At 41.8% G+C, this 21606-nt stretch overlaps 1 protein-coding gene across 6 annotated transcripts in view; it reads left to right on the top strand.

Moving 5' to 3' along the window:
• SMARCD3 (SWI/SNF related BAF chromatin remodeling complex subunit D3) overlaps positions 1 to 21606 on the top strand; it is a 1344655-nt gene that overhangs the window by 638613 nt on the left and 684436 nt on the right. For all 6 annotated transcript variants that reach the window (XM_085632183.1, XM_085632187.1, XM_085632184.1 and 3 more), the window contains exon 7: positions 1500 to 1601. In XM_085632183.1, coding sequence (XP_085488309.1) covers positions 1500 to 1601 — 102 coding nt within the window. The remainder of the gene's footprint in view (positions 1 to 1499; positions 1602 to 21606) is intronic.

Below are 21606 nucleotides of genomic sequence, written 5' to 3'. Positions count from 1 at the left end.
CTCCTCGCCCGCCCTCCGGAGGTTGTGGCGCAGGGCGGGGGACCCCTTTGTCACCGCTTTTCCTTTTGCGTGGTGGTTGTTTCCCCACTGGACCAAGCCCCCCAATGGCAATGGCGAAAGTAAACAAGCGGGGCCTTGGGGAGAGGGGCTGTACAGGTTCTCTATGTGTGGGCAGTCGTAGTCCGGCCGGTGTCAGCAGTAGTAGATGCCATGATTACAATGTCCAGGGTGGGCCCGAGGAGCAGAGCCCACCACCCCAGCGTGGTTCATTTGGGTCTCGGCCCCAGGAGACACGGGCCGTGTCGCTGGAGAGACAAATCGATGGGGCCTCCGGGGCCTCGTGGAGCACCGCAGTAATGAGGGTGGGTGGCGCGGGGGAGGGCAGCGCACTCACCAGGGGCACACCAAGGATGTCGGCCAGTGTCTTGGCCCCCGGGTCTCGAACTGGACCCAGGACTTCCGGTGAGGCCGCGACTCGTACTGCACTCCCAGTCGCGATCAGCCCGGCAGCTGCATTCCGCGCCTCCGCGTCTGTTTAAGCGCCGCCAATCGGCCCAATCTTTGGCGTGCTGGTAGCCTGGAGGTTCCGGGTTAAGCACACTTTGTTGTGAGCAATCCTGGCCGGGACAGGTCTAGGTAGAACGGATAGATCGGAAGTGGCGCAACTGAACAAAGCTACCATGCGGCAATTTCCCAATGCAGCTGGCCATGCCTCCTAGCATTTGAAATTCGAAGGCGCAGTTGCATGCTCAAATATGTTAGACAATTTTAGTGTGCTGGTGCTGCCTCATTGGCAGTGTGCCTCAATTGCAGTATTGTCAGAGGGGCGCTAGAATGCGTGACTAACGCATTTAATGGGGTGATGCGGACACTAGCATTAAAATGCATTAGTCAGAGGCCTGATGCGGCCCTACCCTAACCTAGCCCTGAAACTGTGAAATTTTATGTTTCCTTCTGAAACAGAGCATTTGTTAAAGTTTTCATGTTAATCGCAGCGCCTGTCATGAGCTGAAATTAACATGAAAACCTGAACAAATGCACACATTCACCCTGCAGCCCAGCTCTATTAAGAAAAGAAATGCAGCAACATACCTGCCAAGGTTTCAAATTACTATTTGGGACGGTTTCAAACCTGCCTTAGCACAGTTCACGTGGAGCTGTATGTTGAGGAAATGCACCGTCTTTTCACTTTTTTAAGCAAAATGTTAGAGTAATATTTGGCGCTGAACCCACACACGCGGTCTGGTTACTGGCGCACATAACCTTGGTTGCAGCGCACGTAGACCTCACACTGCTGCACACAGAGGAAATAAAATAGAGGGAACATTGATCTTAATCCTTTTTTTCTTACTCTATTGCATTTTTATGAAACATATATTTTTATCATTTGTCTTGTGTGATACTGTCCTTTATGGATGCCACAGTGCATACAAATAAAGTTTTCTTTAATTGAATTGACTGGGAGAGGGGATTTAACTGTGAATATGTATTAATTGCAGTGGCACCGAACTCCAACAACACAGGAGACTGATGGTTTTCAGGTAAAGAGGCCTGGAGATGTCAGTGTGCGATGCACCCTCCTGCTAATGCTGGACTATCAAGTAAGTCTTCAGGTGGATCATATCACACATCTTAAATGATCTGTTCCCTTACATCCTTTGTACATTTTATTGTTTTCTGTCTTTCAACATTTGTTTCCTTTCATTGTTTGCTCTCTTCCATTATTTTTAACTTTTCGTTGATATTTTCCTGTCCTTGTCTTATTGACATGCTAGGCATTTTTCTGCCATGTTGTAGTTGGGTCACAAAAAGGTGTGAAAAAACAAGCCTTTTTATTTTGGCCATCAACCATAGACTGAACTGGTATGATTATAAAGCTAACTGCAAACCCACATGGTTTTTAGTCATTCAACACTGTATTACAGGTGTACTAGGAAAGCTTGAAGACTTTGCTGTTGAATAACTCACTCATCGACCTTGAAGGAGCAATATTTCTTTTCCAGATAGAATGTTTTCTCAATGTGTTTCTATAAGGTTTCCTGGGTTTTCGGTTATTAACAGTACTCTTTTTAGTTCCTGCTTTATGTATCATTATGGGTACCATTGGGAAGACTTGCAGTCTTTGTCCAATTCTATGTCTCCAGTTGGATCACAGTGATTTGAGTGTTAGCCACATGTTGGTAATGTTTTTTAAACACTGCTGTCCCAGGTTTGCCTTAGGGGTATGCAAAATTATGCTTGTGCGACATTTATCACACCAGGGGTCTGCAAAATTAGTCACACTAACGTCAATAGCGGTGTGGAAATTTTTATATTATCTACTTGTCCAATGAACAGAATGCAACAGAATTCTACATGTTCTGTAAAACAATCAACTTGCCCCACCTACTCCCTAAACCAGTCAATGTCTATTTTGGAGCTAATCCCCAAAAACACATAAAAAATACATAAAAAGCATTATAATACAAGTAAAATCAGTTAAGTTACATATCCTATACAATGTGTACAAAGTTAATCAGAAGTCCATTATTCAAAACAGTTATTATTAGCCGCATATTACAATATCAGCCCTTGCCTCTTCCTTAAAAGACATGCAGTATGAAAAAATGTGTTCAGCCTGAAAACATTAATTGTGGGGGTGTCAAAGAAATAGACTCTCAAGGCAATCTGATAGTGTCTGATGCCCCAATTTATACTCAGCCGTCTTATCCACTTTCTTCTTTTGCTTTATACGCCGGGCAGTGAAATACAACATGGGTGCGGTAACGGAGCAGGAGCTTTTCTTGACCACTGACACCTGGACTACAAAGCCCAGAATCCTAAGGCTTTTGAAGGAGGGAGTCGCTATAAATTGCATTGTGCGTCCCCACAGCACAGGCGTGCGTGGGCTAGGTTGGGCCCGTCTGAGCCTGTCCGAGGCTGACTAAAGCCGGGCCATCCCTCTGAAAAGTAGTTCCTAATTGAATTCCTCCTTATGTTAATCTTTTATCATAGGCAAAAGGAAAATTACACAGAGGCCATCCGGTAAAGTCAACCCTTCTTCAAATGTAATTACTTTCTCTCCAAAGTAATGACCTAATACACAATTACATTCTTTTGTAGAGGAAAAGCTTGTGGCTACATGGTGGGCAGTAAAGATGGCTTTGCTAAACCACTTCTTAGATTTTTAGAAGGGCAGAGTGCAATAGCGGCAGGAGTTTCCCCCGAACTCATTGCCTGAGATTCTAATGGATAACCCCTGTGTTGTAAACCCCTCACTAAGTGCCATTACCGCTTCTCCACCTAAAGCAGTAAGTTCGCCACCCGCTAAAAAGAAGAGAGCTCAAATGGGATCCGCAAGCTCAGAAACATCACTTTCTGGCCCTGGACTTGTAATAGGTAGCTCCGGATCAAGGAATAAGCAGGAGACATTGAGCCAAAATGAAAGTGAGGGTATTGAGTTTGACCTATTTGTTAAGTCCTTGTCTGATAAATTTGACTAATTGGAGCAGCTTGTGAAATTAACGTTAAGGCTCTTGAGGAGCAAACATGAGGATTTTGAGTCACTGCTAAAAAAGCTTTTGACAAGTCCAAGACTATACCAGCCGACCCCATCAGGCGTGACTGTGTCACTCACAATAAGAAACCTGTTGAGCTAACTAAAAGGTGGACATCTTAGACCCAGAGTGGACAATTTAATGCTGATACTTTTCAGGAAAGGCTCTCGCAACAATGTAGCACTGAAACATTCTTTCTTTACAAGAAAGATTTCAAGTCAACCAGGAGTAGGTTTGTTCAATTTTGTACACATTCTAACATAACGAGGAAGCCAGCAAATTGACATACTATTTCTTGTTTTGAGACAGCCATTGCCTCTCATTTATGATCTTAGGATGTCCTTCACCTACCCCATGAGGCTACTCCCTATGTCATAATAATGAAAAGGGTTGGATTAACCATTTTACTTTGGTATTTAATCTCCTAAAAGAAGGTAACCATTCATCTGTTAATGATTTATTAAATCCAGAACTTAGTTACCTTTACCATGAAGGAATTTAATACAGCCTTAGACAAAATCAGTAAAGAGAAGGCTGCAGGCTTGAATGGTGTCTCTGTGGACGTTTATAAAAATCTCATTACCTCTGGGCCCCAGTTTTAACAAATGTACCCAATGCAGCAGAAGGTGGCTTCCTCCAGCCTACATGGTTGAAGCGTGTTATTCCAATTTTTAAGAAAAGTAACAAGGGTGATCTATCTTGTTTTTGCCCAATATTTCTGTTAGACTGTTTAGCCAAGCTCATGGACAGGGTCATCATGGAGAAAATGGAGCTTTGAGTAAAAGAGCAGTCTATTTTAACAAAATCACAATTTGGGTTTAGAAAGGACTTGGGCACTATTGAACAAGTATTAAACCATAACCTGTTATTGGGGAAATACACAAGGGCAAAATCTGGATCCCTCTAACTGTATCCAGCTGTATTTTATTGACTTGAGTAGCGCCTTCAACTTAGTTAATCATAACAAGTTGTGGCATACCCTGAAAACAGTAGCTGCCCCTGAAGACCTAGTAATATTGCTGTCTAGCATGTACTCAAACTTGTCTGCAAGTGTTCGATATGGCCCCAGGGGAGAATGTACTTCACCATTTGAGAAAAAGAGGGGGTAAGACAGGTGTGCGTATTGATGTCCTTCCTTTTCTCCCTCTATATTAGTAGGGTGGATGGAGAACTACAAACACCAACCTCAGATTTCCTAAGAGTTGGTTTGTGAAAGGTAACCACATTGTTATACACAGACAATGCTGTACTGATGTCACAAACCGTGAATTACATCAATAATTAACACTTTTATTGTATACATGGAGAGGAGGATTTAAAGATTTATCATAAGAAAAATGTCACCATGATCTGCGGCATGGGAAGACCTAAAACATGGTTACATCATGTAAATGGGATGCACATAATGAGAATATAAACTTTCTCATATTTGGGGATCAAGTTTTCTGATACAGGTACATGGAGTAAGCATACAGAACATATGGCTACCAATTTATTACATTCAACAGAAGGGATTTTTAGATATGCTATGAAGCTTGGGTCCAAACCTATAAGAGAATTGTTGCCATATACAATAGTAGGTGTCTAGATGTGGCCTAGTATGGGGTGGGTCTATGGGTTATGGTTCAAATATGATACTTTAAAGGAAAGATAACAAGTTTCTTAGACGTCTACTTGCCCTCCCGCAATCAACTTCTGTATCCACTATTCATAAGGAGTTAGGTATCGCCACCATTGAGGATATTTTATATTTCAAGCCTGTTCTTGTTTGACATGTGGTATGGTGTAAACCAGAAATCTTCTTATTAGGAACTTTTTCAAAGATTGTCTTGATTTAGACCATGCCATTAGGAGTTCTTGGTTATATAGCATTAAAATTCTTTTTTATATTATTTTGAAGATCAAGAGCTTTTGCAATCACTAATGGCAATAGCTCGCTTTTCAAAAATAGAAATAAAGGCACTGTTTATCACTATTCGTTAGCAAGAAAGAGCTTGAATGGAGTGACGTAAAGTAACACTGAAAGATTCTCCTCCTATCATATATGAGTGGCACCCAACCTTATCTTTTAAATGTCCCGAATTTATTTCATAGAGATATTCTTACACTGTTTCATCTGAGCTTAGTTCACCATATGGTGACATTCCCTATGCGGAGGCAGTGGAACAAGGTTAAGCTCCCATGCCCTTGGAATGGTACATCAATACAATCTACTATGCACTTTGTATAATTTTGTAAGTTTTACAGTATTCCAAGAAGGCTATTTTCAAAAACGTTATTTCTAAATAGGAATTTTACCACATGTAAACCAGCACTTACATATTTGATTAATTTAGATGTGGTAATGGTCTTTAGCGTGGTTATAAACTTTGGTTTGCAGCGTGAACCTTTTCTGGATTCACATGTTGTGCATCATTCCACCATCTAGTGGTTGGGTCTGGAATTGTCTCTGTAGTCTCTCTTCTGTTTTTTTTCATGGGAGTACTCGACCATTTGGGTTTAAACCCCTCTTTAAATGACATTTGACGTATGCCCCGGAAATCCCTCAAAGCAAACACCATCTTCAGATTCTTTTTCCACAGTTGGGTCTGGAGTCCTAAGGGAGTGGTCAAGAGTTGAGGAAAAATAAATTGCACGAAAGAAAGACAGGTTTCCCCCGAAAATCACTGTAGAGGGAAGAGGATTAATGACGACGGGTAAGGATTTGGTAATGATTTAATAAATCCAGAATTTAGAGTAACCTTTACCCTAAAGGAATTTGTTACAGCCTGAGACAAATGCAGTAAAGGGAAGGCTGCAGGCCCGGATGGTGCCTATGTGGATGTTTATAAAAATCTCAATAACCTCTGGGTCCCAGTTTTAACAAATGTCCTCAACACATCAAGAGCTGGCTTCCTCTAGCCTACATGGTTGGAGTTTGTTATTATTCCAATTTTTAAGAAGGGTAACAAGGGTGATCAGTTTTGTTATTGTCCAATATCCCTTTTGGACTCTTCAGCCAAACTGATGGACAGGGTCATCTTCCATAGGATGGAGGTCTGTGCACAAGAGTATTCTATTTTAACACAATCCAAGTTTGGGTTAACCCCTTCACTGCTAGGCCTTTCCCGCCTGTGCTAAGCCTTTTTTGGGCTATTTGTGATAGTTCGCGCTTAAGTCCCTGTAATGTATTGTCCACATAAGGTACCCATGCCAAATTTGCGTCCTTTTCTTCCAACATCTTGAGGATTCTAAAGGTACCCCGGGTTTGTGGATTCCCCTGGAGGGGACCAGGAAATTGGCCAAAATCCGGCGAATGTTTGTGTTTTAGGAAAAATGGGCAAAACGTGCTGCAGAAGAAAGCACCTGGTTTTTCCTTGCAAAAGGTATCAACAGCAGGTTTGTGGTACTAAAATCACCATCTTCCCAGTTTTCAGTAACAGCCATAGCCTATTTTTTCATGTTTTTTGTGCTATCACCCTCCTTCCAGTTAGTGGTAGAAATGGGTGTGAAATCATTAATGGATCCCGGAGAACTATACATTTATGAAAAGTAGACAAACAACTAAATTCATCAAGGGGTCATTTGTGTAGATCCTTCAAGGTTTTTCTATAGAAACAAACAATTGAATTAAAAAAATATTGAAATCGAGTTGGAAAAAACTGCCATTTGAGCCAACATTTTCACTTGTAACTTCTTCTAAATATGGCAGATTGTTTAAAGCAATATACCATTAGGTCCGCTGAACCCTTCTGGTTGTGGGGATATATAGGACTTGTAGGTTCACCAAGAACCTGAGGTACCCAGAGTAAATATTGAGTTGCGTCTTGCAATGGTCTTTCATTGTGTACCGGATGTATAGCAATTCATTTGGTAAAATAAAAAGAGAAAAATAGGTACCAAGGAAACATATATATTTCCGAAATGGGAATAAAATATAGAGTTTAGAAGCCGTTTTTATTTGCACATCTCCAGAATTGTGGGTACCCATGCAAGCATGTGAATTAGAGGACATTTTTCAAAATGACTTATTTTTTACACATTGTCTTACATTTGGAAGGCTGAAATGCAAAGAAAGTCAATTGGTAATAAAACTTGTTCTACTATTCTGTTTTCCCTTAAGTCTCCCGATAATGGAACCTCACTTGTGTTGGCAGGCCTAGTGCCTGGGACAGGAAACAGCCCAGCACGCAACGTGGACACATCACATTGTTCCAGTGAAAACGGACCCTTCTTTTGCAATGTGCCTAGCTGTGAATTTTGGACTCTTGGTCAGCCGGCACCTAGGAAAACCTAGCAAGCGTATACATTTTTGAAAACTAGACACCCAGGGGAATTCAGGATGGAGTGACTTGTGTGGCTCTCACTAGGTTCTGTTACCCAGAATCCCTTGCAAACCTCAAACTTTCCTCATATTTCTGTGATGAAAAGTTCTGGAATCTGCGAGGAGCCACAAACTTCTAGCCACCCAGCATTCCCCAACGTCTCCCAATAAAAATGGTACCACACATGTGTGGGTAGGCCTAGTACCAGCAACAGGAAATGGCCCAAAACGCAACGTGGACACATCACATTTTTCCAATGAAAACTGACCCATTTTCGCACTGTGCCTAGTTGTGGATTTTGAACCCTAGCTCTGGCGGCACCTAAGGAAACCTAGCAAACCGATACATTTTTTATAACTAGACATCCAAGGGCATCCAGGATGGGGTGACCTGTGTGGCTCTCACCAGGTTCTGTTACCCAGAAACCCTTGCAAACCTCAAACTTTGTAAAAAAAAACAAAAAAACATTTTCCTCACAATTCTGTGATGGAAAGTTCTGGATTCTGCGTGGTCCCACAAACTGCTACCCACCCAGCATTCCCCAAAGTCTCCAGATAAAAATGGTACCTCAATTCTGTGGGTAGGCCTAGTGCCCGTGACAGGAAACGTCCCAAAACTCAACGTGGACTCATCACATTTTTACAGTGAAAACTGATCCTTTTGTTGCAATGTGCGTAGCTGTGGATTTTGGACCCTAGCTCAGCCGGCACCTAAGGAAACCTAGCAAACCTATACATGTTTTAAAACTAGACACCTAGGGGAATCCAGAATGGGGTGACTTGTGAGGCTCTCACTAGGTTCTGTTACCTAGAATCCCTTGCAAATCTAAAACTTTTTCAAAAGAAAATGAACCCGAAGGCGGAAAAAACAATCTAACAATGGAGTAGATGCCCATGAACACTCATTGAAAGGAGGAGTCACCTACCTCGTGACTGCAAAAGACTTCTTCTAAGGAAAACAAAGTGCAAACATCTGGACCCAACGCTAGATGGCAGACTTATACAAAGCATGTGACTCCACAGCTCTACATGCCAAGAACAGATGCATACTGAGTAAGTACCATTTTCCTTCCTCACATTTCTGTAATGGAAAGTTCTGGAATCTGCGTGGATCCACAAACTTCCACACACCCAGCATTCCCCAAAGTCTACCAATAAAAATGGTACCTCACGTGTGTGGGTAGGCCTAGTGCCCGCAACAGGAAATGTTCCAAAAAGTAACGTTGACACATCACATTTTTCCAGTGAAAACGGACCCTTTTTTAGGTCGAGCCTGGGCAGCGCATGCTCTGCTGCGAGGCATGCAGTAGTGGAGTATGGCTTTGAAGCCCTGCCACTTCGGCCCATATTTTTATTTGGCTCAAAAGTCGTTATTAGGCTTGTAGTCAGTCCCTCCTTGGTACCGCCGTTTCTGCATTGGTTACCTCCCATAATGACTGGACCTTTTACTGGTGTTGTTACATGGTCTGCTTTAGAAGTCACTGAGCACTATTTTCTTTAATGCTCTTCCCCCATTCCACCCACGACATCGCAGCACCCGCCCGCTTTTATTTTTAAGTAATGTATCATTCAAATTACAGCACGGTCCGCTTTAACTATTGTGGCAGCGCTTATTTAATTATTAAATTTTCGGCATGGTTCACTTTCACTTTAGCGCCATGCTTATTTCATTAATTAATATAAGGCACGGTCCGCTTTCACTTTAGCGGCCACACGTATTTAATTGTTTAATTACCAGCGTGGGCCGCTTTCACTTCAGCGGCCGCGTTACAGAAGCTTTTAAAATACTTATTTTTTTTTACTTTGAGTGAAAGCACCATAGGCGCTTTCACTTTAATGTTGACTGGATCCCTTTGTCTAGACGCTGCTCACTATAACCTGAAAATGCTAGCAGCGTCTAACAAAAGGGGCGCGGCCACCATTAAAGTGCTCTCGCATTTGCAAGAGTTTGAGCTCTTGGCATTAAAAATAACAATGCCTTTTATATATGTGTTGCTTTTAAAAGGGCATTTTCATTTAAAATGCCAATAGCTTACACGCTCACAAATACGAGACCTATTGCATTGAGAATGCTTGTTTGCAATGTGCCTAGCCATGGATTTTGAGCCCTAGCTCAGCCGGGACCAAGGGAAACCTAGCAAACCTATGCATTTTTGAAAACTAGAAACCCAGGGAAATCCAGGATTGGGGGGGGGGGGCTTGTGTGACTCTCACTAGGTAATGTTACACAGAATCCCTTGCAAACCTCAAACTTTGTCAAAAAAAAAATACTCACATGTCTGTGATGGAAAGTTCTGTAATCTTTAGGGAGTCACAAACTTCCACTCACCCAGCATTCCCCGAAGTCTCCGGATAAAAATGGTACTTCACTTGTGTCGGTAGGCCTAGTGTCCGTGACAGGAAAGAGCTCAAAACGGACTGTGGAGACTTCAAAATTATTGATTAAAAAAGACCTTGTTTTGCAAATTAGTCACCTGCGTTTTTGATCCCAGGCTCGGCGGCCATCTAGGGAACCCTACCAATCACACACATTTCTGAAAACCAGACACCCGGGGAAGTCCAGCGAGGTGTGACCTGTGTGAATTCCCCAATGTTTTCCTACCTTGAATCCGCTGCAAACCTCACATTTTGCTGAAATAAATCGCATTTTTCTCACATTTCTGTGTGGAAAGATTTGGTATCACCGGGCTGACACAAATTTCCTACCACCCAGGGTTCCCCCAGGTCTCCTGATAAATATGGTACCTCTGTTGTGTGGGTGGGCCAAGTACCCATGGCAGCGAAGGCCCAAAACGTATTGTGTAGACATCACAAAACAACCTGGTTTTGCAAGGCAGGCGCATGTGATTTTGGTCCTGTGCTTGGCGGCTATCTAGGGAAACCTACCAATCCCACACATTTCTGAAAACTAGACACCTGGGGGAGTCCAGGGAGGTGTGACTTGTGTGGATTCCCCAAAGTTTTCCTACCTAGATTCCCCCGCAAACCTCAAATTTAGCTGAAAAAATCATATTTTTCTCACATTTCTGTGTGGGAAAGTTGTGGGATCACCCGTCTGACACAAATTTTCTACCTCCCAGCGTTCCCCCAGGTCTCCCGACACAAATGGTACCACACTTGTGTGGGAGGGCCAAGTACCCACAGCAGGGAAGAGCCCAAAACGTATTGTGGAGACATCAAAATTATCTATCATAAAAGGACCTGGTTTTGCAAAGGGTGCACCTGCATTTTTGGTCCCGGGCTCTTTTGGCCATCTTGCGAAACCTATCAAACCTACACATTTCTGAAAACTATACACCCGGGGGAGTCACGGGAGGTGTGACTTGCGTGGGTCCCTCAAAGTTTTCCTATCCAGAATCTCCTACAAACCTCAAATTTAGCTAACGAATCACATTTTCCTTACTTTTTTGTGTGGGATCAATGTGCTGGCACAAATGTCCTACACCACAGCATTCCCCTTGGTCTCCCGATAAAAATGATACCTCACTTGTGTAGGTGTCCAATGCAGAATCGCATAAAAACCTGTTTTTAAATAAATATAGCACTTACAATTCACTGTGCTTTCCCTTGAATCCCTATATTTTTTACCCTTCCCAGTCCCATACCTCACTTGTGCTGGTAAGCTAAGGGACTAGGAATGGGAAGGGCCAAAAACCTGTAGAGATTGATGGGGAATAAAAGTGGGTTCAAAAGGGCAGTATTGAGGCTTTTTTAGGCTAACTCTTTGGGCACCCACCCAAGTGAGGTATAATTTTGATCGACAGGCCGAGGGGAACGCTGGGTGTTGGCAAATTTGTACTGGTGTGGTGATCCTACAAGCCACACTGCCAGTCCATGCACACCCAGGCACACCGGTGTGCTGGACGAGCGGCGGGGGGAAGGGGCTGGCAGGCGGATGTGTGGCAGACATAGGTGTCACGGGTGGGAAAAATAAATGTAAAAATAAATAAATAACTTACTTGCAGCCGGCCGTGTCACACTCTTCTCTTCTTCTCCAGGCAGCACAGGCTACCAGAATGCCATGCAGCTAATTCTGAAGCTGCTCTTACGCATGAGAGCAGCTTCAGGATTAGCCTGAGTGCTCTCGATTGGCTCTCCAGGACAGACTGTGAGCCTGTGCCTGCTTTCTCCAACCAGATGGGTTTGTTGGGTTGGAGAGAGCTTTCTCTGCGCATGACGGTTTGGCCGGCCTAAGACTGCAGGCCAAACCGTCATGTGCAGTGAAGGGAGTGCATCTACCACTTCCCTCAGTACATCCCCCCCTTTCCAACGATACCTCGCTTGTCTGTCTACGTGCTCAGAGGGCTGATATTGCCCCCTGAGCACATATGCAGTGAAACTGAAATAAGCTCATTTCAGTTTTTGTGAAATGACGTCAGCTCGATGTGCGTGCTGATTGTGATTTCACTGAAAAAATCCAAAAAGCCTTGGGAGATGAGGAAGCCATTCCCCAGCTCCCTAATTGTTTTGGACTGAGGGATTTCCAGTGCCATGTGCGCGGACTGCTGGGAGCCGTCCGACGCAAACCAGCACTGTCCCAGCCATCGGACGCATTGAACGGGTTAAGAAAAGTCTTGGGAACAGTTGAACAAGCATTAACCCTTAAACTGTTAGTGGGAAAATATACAAGGGGAAAATCTGGATCCCTTCATCTGTGTCTTATGGACTTCAGTAGCACCTTTGACTTGCTTAATCATAACAAGTTGTCGCATACCTTGAGACCAGTAGGTGCCCATGAAGACCTAGTAATATTGCTTTCTAGGATGTACTCAAACTCTTATCTGCAAGTGTTCGATATGGCGTTATCTGCAAGTGTTCGATATGGCCCCAGAGGAGAGTGTACTTCGCCATTCGGCATAAAGAGGGGGCATAAGACAGGAGTGCGTTTTGGTGCCTTTCTTTTCTCCCTTTACATTAATGGGGTGGATGCAGAACTACAAACACTTGCCTTAGATTGCCCAAGAGTTGGTTCATAGAAGGTACTCATATTGTTATACACAGACAGTGCTGTACTGTTGTCACAAACAGAGAATGGTTTACAGCATCTAATTAACACTTTTATTGTATACATGGTGAGGAGGGATCTGAAGATTACTCTTAAGAAAAATGTCACTGTTGTGTTTTGTAGAAAGGGAATGAGAAACTGTTACACGTTGATTCACTTGCTGGTGCTGTGCACTGTTCACTGGGTTACAAACCCAAATACTTTTAACTGTTTGAAAAAATCTTCAATGCATAGTAAACTAAACCATATATTTTTTTAAAAAATGCATTTTTACTTATGTATGTATCTACAGTGAATTCAATGCATAAACGTATACATATGCTCACATAGTAGCAAGTTTTTGGTCATAAACAAAAGGATTACAATTCTTCAGATACATAAACAATATCAACAAACATTCTTGTGTGAGCCCGATGCATTTCGGGACCTAATAGTCCCTTCCTCAGGGGGCAACCTACAGAAAGAAAAAACTTTTTACATGCTTTTCACAAATCATGATTAACATGTAGGCAACATTACCCTGTGCCCCGCACTTTCGTGACGAGTTAAGCTAGTGGGCCATAGGTTCAACACATTAGCACCCATGTTTTATGGTGAGTGATATGTAAATACGTTACTAATGTGGTAATATCCTGTGTCTGGCTCTTGTTGTGGTAGTGCATTCTGTAATACCTATAGTATAGGTGCGTGATCACCATAAGGGAGTGCATATTCTGGAGAAACGAGATTAGAAAAAAGAAGAAAGGAAAAAGAAAACCAAAGACCTATGCCCTATAAAGTGATTCTAATTGTGACCTTGGTAAAAACAACCACTGTTACCTCGTGGAATAATCTGCCTCACTCGTACTATGCAGGCAAAAACCCTGTGTTAACGAAAAAACGAATGTGGTTGATCACCCTAAAATATTACACATGGAATCAATACTTGGCTGCAATGAAATGAAACTACTCAGATTGCCACGATAGATGAAGTGGCTGTGAAAAGACCGATAGCGTATAGATATAATTTATAGAACTATTTGCAAAGTAAACGACTCCTGTTGGTCAGGAAAATGCACTATGCTTACCACTGAAAGCGTGGACGCTGTGAACTCCTCGATATGCGATGAGACGGCCAAATGTATCTGAAACGCAGGAATAACTAATTGAAAATCCTAGATAACGCAGATTAGTATAAAAAAAACGGTGATAGTAAAAAAAACGTGCTTACTAAACATTCAGCATGGAGTTCCCGTATCGTAGATTCCACCAGTGCTCAGGATGCCGGCAATCGCCGATGTCGGACAGAAATGGGAGAAATCATAGTAATCGAAATAGGACTGAAAATGAAGAACGGTCGCCATCTTAACACTGTGAAAGACCACATTAATTCAGAAAAGTAAAAACTGACATAATCACATGTGCAGTTGGATACTGGATCATAAGATATACCAAAAATTCTCATGGCGATCTAATAAAAAATGCTTAAATGAAGATAATAATAGAATGTGTGCTAAGCACGCGCTCAAATGATGTAAAAAGAATGAATGCTATTAAATGCTAAAACCGAACTGCATATAACCGGTGGCGTCATGCAGATCATAGTGAATAATACTTATAGAACAAGAAGAAGAAAAGGGCCCCTTGTTAACAGGTTTATTATATCCTATACACTGACGCATGGTGTCACATAAAGGCTGTACGGATAATATTGCTCAGATCCATGTGTGCCACGCTACAGTCAAGCCTTAGTGCTGATGAACTAATAATGATTACAATTCGCTGAAAGCTCGTAAGTGACTTGTGGATCACAAAGCAGTGCTAGCTTCACCAACTTTTTGTGGGCATGAGACGAAGAACCTGTAGTATTGACACTATATTAAGTGTAGAAAGGAAAATAAAACGAGAAACAAGGTACAGAGAAAGCAGAAAAGAACGGTGCATATTCCACCACCTTATAGCAATACTGTAACAGATGTACTAGGTAAATAGATGAATACCTGGTGCTCGTGATATATGGTCTCTTTAAAAAAATGTAACTTACCATTGAATGATCATAAAAAACAGCTCATGTCCAAGCGGTCATTATGACCTAATGGTGTCATTATCCCAAGATTTTTTATCCAGAAGACTTCCCTCCGTAGCAAGGTTTTAGTCACATCCATCCCCAGACGTCGTTCAACAACCTGAAATCTGAGTTGTGATATGTTGTGCTTTGATTCCTCCCAGTGGAGAGCAAGACTTGATGTTATATTTTGATATCTAATTTTGCTCTTATGTTCCGTGATGCGCACTTTTAGCTTACGCTCCGTTTTGCCGATATATGCTTTTCCACAAGGACATTTGATACAATAGACAACATTGTTGGTATTAAAATCACTTGTATGGTGCAATCGTATTTTTTTGCCTGTTAATTGATGCATTAATGTATTCCCCATTATTACATTCCCACAGTGTATACAATTGTTGCACTTCATGGTTCCTCGCATATCAGTTGCAGTATCTAATTGCTTAGATGATGATAATATTGTCCGTAAGTTCTTACCCCTCGTGTACGCAAACAGTGGTTTTTGATTGAAAATATCATTGAAGTCTTTTTCATTTTCAAGTAATTCCGATCTATGATTGATGATCCTTTTGATTGCTTGTGATGATGTTGAATATTTGGAGACAAATGCTATTCTGCTCTGTTGAGGTTTATTAGGTTTAGTGAACAACTCTTCACGTGTTTTAGTCTGTGCACGATTCAAACAATCTTGTAATACTTCCTCAGGAAATCCTCTTTCACGCTACCGTTCTTTGTATTTCATGAGTTTTTGTGTGCTTACATCAGTGTTTGAACATATTCGCTTTATCCTGATGAATTGAGAATACGGTAAGTTCCTAATGAGACTCTTTGGGTGAAAACTTGTATAGGCCAAAGCATTATTCCTATCCATAGGTTTACTGTAGATCTGAGTATCAAAATGATTTTTTGAAGCCGATTTGCTCACTAGGACGTCCAGGAAATGAATGCTCTGAGTAGTTATGTTGTATGTGACTTGTATGTGAGGATTGACTGTGTTGAGAACGTTGATCATGGATTCTAGTTCTTCTTTGGTGTCTGTCCAAATAATAAAGATGTCGTCCATATAACGATAATACAGCTTAATTTTGCTCCACCAATGCTGGTTTGACATGATGTTATCCTGTTCAAATTGTGCCATCAAAATATTAGCATATGCTGGAGCTCCTGAAAAGCCCATTGAAGTTCCTATTAATTGGGCAATATACTAACCCTGCCACTCAAAGTAACTATGATGTAGACAGAACTTCAACCGTTGTAAAATAAAAAATTTGTTGATTTCGATGTTCTCCATTTGTAGTAGGGCCCATTCTACAGCTTCTAAACCGGCTTCATGAGGTATAGATGTATTAAGCGCTGCTACGTCAATGGTACACAGTAATGTGACTTCACCAGGGTCCAATTCAATTGCATCCAATTTTTGTAAAAATGAGTGGTGTCTTTTATGTAAGATTGCCATCCCTGAACAAATTGTCGTAAAAAATGATCCAGAAATTTCCCTGGGGGGGTCGAATATTGACCGCACCCAGAGACAATTGGACGAAATGGAGGGTCATTCAAGCTTTTGTGTATTTTCGGAATCATATAAAGTTTAGGTCATCGAGGATTTGAAGACATGAGAAAAGTTTTGGTCTGATCATTAATCCAATCATTCTCAATTGCTTGATTAAAAAGTTGCCCCAGTATTCGTTGTAATTCAGTTGTAGGGTCATAAGTGAGTTGTAGATATGTATTGTCATCCCTAACGTGTGAGTTCACCTTCCTCTCGTAGAACCAGGTGTCCATGACAACTATGGCCCCTCCCTTGTCTGCCTGTTGTAGTGTTAGCACCGGTTTGTTGACTATGCTTTTGATGGCCTGTTGATCTTGTGTAGTTAAGTTGTTACCCCGGTGATTTTTGTAGTTGATAGTGTGCAGGTCTTTTTGTACCAGAATCTCAAAAGTATCAAGCATTTTATGCGATACCAGTGATTGAAAAGTACTTTTCGGTCTAAACTTTGTTATGGATGACTCTGTACTCTCATCAGAAATAACAATGTTCGTGAAGAAGTGTTTAAGTCTTCGTATTCTCATGAATCTATAGAGATCAACTTCTGCCTCCAATAATGATGTTGAATTGGTGGGAACAAATGTCATCCCTTTACTTAAAGTTCTAAGTTGTTGTTGGGTCAACTCAATGGACGAAATGTTGTTGACTAGGCCACTGTCTTTCCATGCGTCAGTGTATAGGATATAATAACCCTGTTAACAAAGGGCCCTTTTCTTCTTCTTCTTCTATAAGTATTATTCACTATGATCTTCATGACGCGACCGGTTATATGCGGTTCGGTTAAAGCATTTAATAGAATTCATTCTTTTTACATCATTTGGGCGAGTGCTTAGCACACATTCTATTATTATCTTCATTTAAGCATTTTTTATTAAATTGCCATGAGATTTTTTGGTATATCTTAAGATCCAGTATCCAACTGCACATGTGATTATGTCAGTTTTGACTTTTCTGAATTAATGTGGTCTTTCACAGTGTTAAGATGGCGACCGTTCTTAATTTTCAGTCTTATTTCGATTACTATGATTTCTCCCATTTATGTCTGACATCGGCGATTGCTGGCGTCTTGAGCACCGGTAGAATCTACGATACGGGAACTCTATGCTGAACGTTCAGTAAGCACGTTTTTTTTACTATCACCGTTTTTGGGATACTAATCTGCGTTATCTCAGGTTTTCAAGTAGTTATTCCTGCGTTTCAGATACATTTGGGCAGCTCGTCGCATATCGAGGAGTTCACAGCGTCCTCGCTTTCAGTGGTAAGCATGGTGCATTTTCCTGACCAACAGGAGTCGTTTACTTTGCATATAGTTCTATAAATTATATCTATACTCTATCGGTCTTTTCACAGCCACTTCATTTATCGCGGAAATCTACTACCCTTGTGAAGGTGAGTTTCATTTCATTGCAGCCAAGTATTGATTCCATGTGTAATATTTTAGGGTGATCCACCACATTCGTTTTTTCGATAACACAAGGTTTTTGCCTGCATAGTACGAGTGAGGCAGATTATTCCACGAGGTAACAGTGGTTGTTTTTACCAAGGTCACTATTAGAATCACTTTATAGGGCATGGGTCTTTGGTTTTCTTTTTCCTTTCTTCTTTTTTCTAATCTCGTTTCTCCTGAATATGCACTCCCCTATGTTGAACACGCACCTATACTATAGGTATTACAGAATGCACTACCACAACAAGAGCCAGACACAGGATATTACCACATTAGTAACTTATTTACATATCACTCACCATAAAACATGGGTGCTAATGTGTTGAACCTATGGTCCACTAGCTTAACTCGCCGAGAAAGTGCAGGGCAATGGGCAATGTTGCCTATGTGTTAATCATGATTTGTGAAAAGTATGTAAAAAGTTTTTTCTTTTTGTAGGTTGGCCCCTGAGGAAGCGACTGTTAGGTCCTGAAATGCATCGGGTTCACACAAGAATGTTTGTTGATATTGTTATGTATCTGAACCATTGTAATGCTTTTGTTTATGACCAAAAACGTTTTACTCTGTGAGCATATGTATACGTTTATGCATTGAACTCACTGTGGATACATACATAAGTACAAATATTTTTTTTTTAAAAGATATGGTTTAGTTTTGTATGCATTGAAGATTTTTTCGGGTTTGTAACCCAGTGAAAAGTGCACAGCACCAGCAAGTGAATCAACTTGTAACAGTTTCTCATTTACTTACACTTGGGTTGACAGCAAGTGTAGTGCTGTAGCACCATTTTTTTTCGTATAACTTGGAACAAGTGGAGTGCTCCTCCAACCTCTTTCATTATTGTAGAAAGGGAAGACTCAAGACAGGGTTACATCATAAAAATGGGACCCACAAAATGCAAATATCAACTTTCTGATATTTGGGGATTCAGTTTTCTGATACAGGTACATAGAGTAAGCACCGAGAATATGTCGCTACCAATTTATTAGGTTCAACAGAAGGAATTTTTAGATTTGTTACAAAGCTGAGCACCACACACCTATAAGAGAAACTTTGGCCATATACAATAATAAGTGTCTGGATAGGCCTTGTATGGGGGGGGGTCTATGGGGTCATGGTTCAAACATGATACTTCAAAGGCAAGAGAGCAAGTTTCTCAGACGTCTGCCTGTTCTTCCAGAATCAGCTTCTGTATCCTCTATTCATAAAGATATGGGTATCTCCAACATGGAGGATATTTTATAAGTCAAGCCTTTTCTTTTAGGCATGAAGTATGGTTTAAGCCAGAAACCTCTTACTGGGGATATTTTAAAAAATTGTCTTGATTTAGACCATGCCATTCAGATTCCTTGACTATATAGCAATAAGATTCTTAAAAATAAATTGGAAGAATGAGAGCTTTTGCAATCGCCAATGGAGATAAGTTGCTATTCAAAAAGAGAACTTAAGATGCTGTTCATCACTATTAGATAACAAGAGAGAGCTTGAATGGAGTAACGTAAAGTAACACTTAAAGATTCTCTTCCCATTACATATTCAAAATGCATCCAACCTTATATTTTAAATGTCCTGGATTTGTTTCACAGATATATTGTTACACAATTGTGTCTAGGCTTAGTTCACCATATGGTGACATTCCCTAAGATGAGGCAGTGGAGCAAGGTTCAGCTCCCATCCGCTACTGATGGGACAGCTATACAATCTACTATGTACTTTGTATTATTTTGTAAACTTTGTTTTGCAGCGGGAATCTTTTCTGGATTCACATGCTGAGCATTATTCCACAATCTAGTGGTTGAATCCGGGAAAGTCTCTTGTAGTCTCTCTTCTTTTTTTTCTTCGACCATTTGGGTTTAAACCCCTCCTTATATGAATGCAGATGAAGGCCCCGGAAATCCCTCGACGCAGTCGTCATCTTCAGATTTGTTTTTGCTGGGCATTGGGTCTGGAAGCCTGAGGACGAGGAAGAAGAAATTGCATGAAAGAAAGACAGTTTTGCAGCATGAATCTTTTCTGAATTTATATGCTTTGCATTATTCCGCCATCTAGTGGTTCGGTCCGGTATTCTCTACTTTTATTAGTCCTTCTTCTATTTTTGTCAGGCATTGACGGATTCCCCATTTTGCGGTTTCCTGTGATGTCATGCGCCCTTCCCCGGAAGCTCCCACCTTTGGTAGCCATCTTCCAATAACTTTTTTCCACTGTTACGTCTGGATGCTTGGCTGAAGGGTCTCCAACATGAGGAAGAAAGTTTGAGAAGAAGTTTGCTGAAAGATTACTTCAAATTCGGAGAAGTAGATCGACTAAGAGATACCGGAGGGGAATCCTAGAGGGAAGGAGACAATTTCCTCAATGGTTTAGAGAATGCCTGGACATGGGGCTCCCTGTACGGCATTTTAGAAAAGACTCCGTTCCAGTCCTGCCCGAATTGCCTCCACTGATTTTTGCATAAGGCCCATCACCCGGTCTGCAACCTCTAGCTGCCAATAGACCATCGAGTTGGGTTCAAGTTGAAGACGCTGAGGGTGAGAGAGAAGCAGAGACAAGCACATTACACCATGCAGGGACAGAAACCAACTCCATCCCTGAGAGACCTGGGTCTGTTGAGCGACGAGGAGAAAAAAGTCGCAAAAGTTGCAGAGGGAGAAACATCGGATGCCAACCTGAGGATCATCTAGGTTGAAGCTCAGTCAACCAAGGACAAGAGACGGGAGGTAAAAGAGACATCATCTCTGAAAAAGTTGTCTGAGTCTCGAATATCAGACTGAAAGGCATCAAAGGGAGCCTTGTCGTAGAAACACTTGATGATCAAATGCAGGCCTGATAAAAAGAGCCCCTTGGATACCTTGAAAGGGACACTGCAAGAGGAAAATCTCCAGATAAGACTCAGTCGTCGAAAGACGGATGAGGGAGAGATGCTTCGATGTTGAAGAAGGAGATGTTTCGAGACAAGGAAATAAGCTTGACAAATGATATGTCATTGAAGGAATCTTTGGCGTTGAAGAGAAAATCAATGTGGACCCTCGACGCCAAAGAACGCCCCGCTTCTATTGAGAGGATGAAGAGGCACCTCGAGGCCCAAATGGGCTGCATTGCTTCAAACGAAGAAAGACTTCGATGAATCCTTAGAGATTTCAAATTCCACTGGAAAACTTCCACACTGAAGGATCAGGGTGAGATGGACGTTTAAGATATCAAACCTCCTTTAACACCTGAACCACAGGAGGAGGAAGAAGAAGTCTTCTATGAAGAAGAGCACAACATATCAGCATGTTTTGAGGCTCTGAAGAATCTCAGTGGCAGGAGCTGGAGACGTGACTCGCCGGAGGAAGGTGTGGGCCTCTCTACAATGAGGCCTCCACCTCCGGATGATATAGGGTTGTATAACAAGTTTATCAAGACAGCTGTCTACAAATATGGAGTGCAGCTGGAGGAGGAAAGACCACAGTCTTGTTTCCTGCTGGAAACCCTTTTGCCATCCCAAGCAAGGGGCCAATTCCCTCCGATGTTACTTAGTGTCATGGACCAAGGAAGGAAAGCATTTAAGGAACCCACCACGGGTAGAGCAGTCACTCCAAGAGCAAAGAAGAAATATAAATATTCTTCAGAGGACCCACATTAGGGGGAAAGTTCCGGAAGATTCTACCATTACCTCTACAGTACGGAAGAGAGCAAACATCCCCTCAGCATCTGGGCCACCTCCTGACAAGGAGAGCAAGAGG

The sequence above is a fragment of the Triturus cristatus genome, chromosome 10, assembly GCF_964204655.1.
Source record: "Triturus cristatus chromosome 10, aTriCri1.1, whole genome shotgun sequence".
Lineage (NCBI taxonomy): Eukaryota > Metazoa > Chordata > Amphibia > Caudata > Salamandridae > Triturus > Triturus cristatus.
Note: the sequence above shows the minus strand (reverse complement) of the source record. Positions and strands in the feature narration are given on the sequence as shown.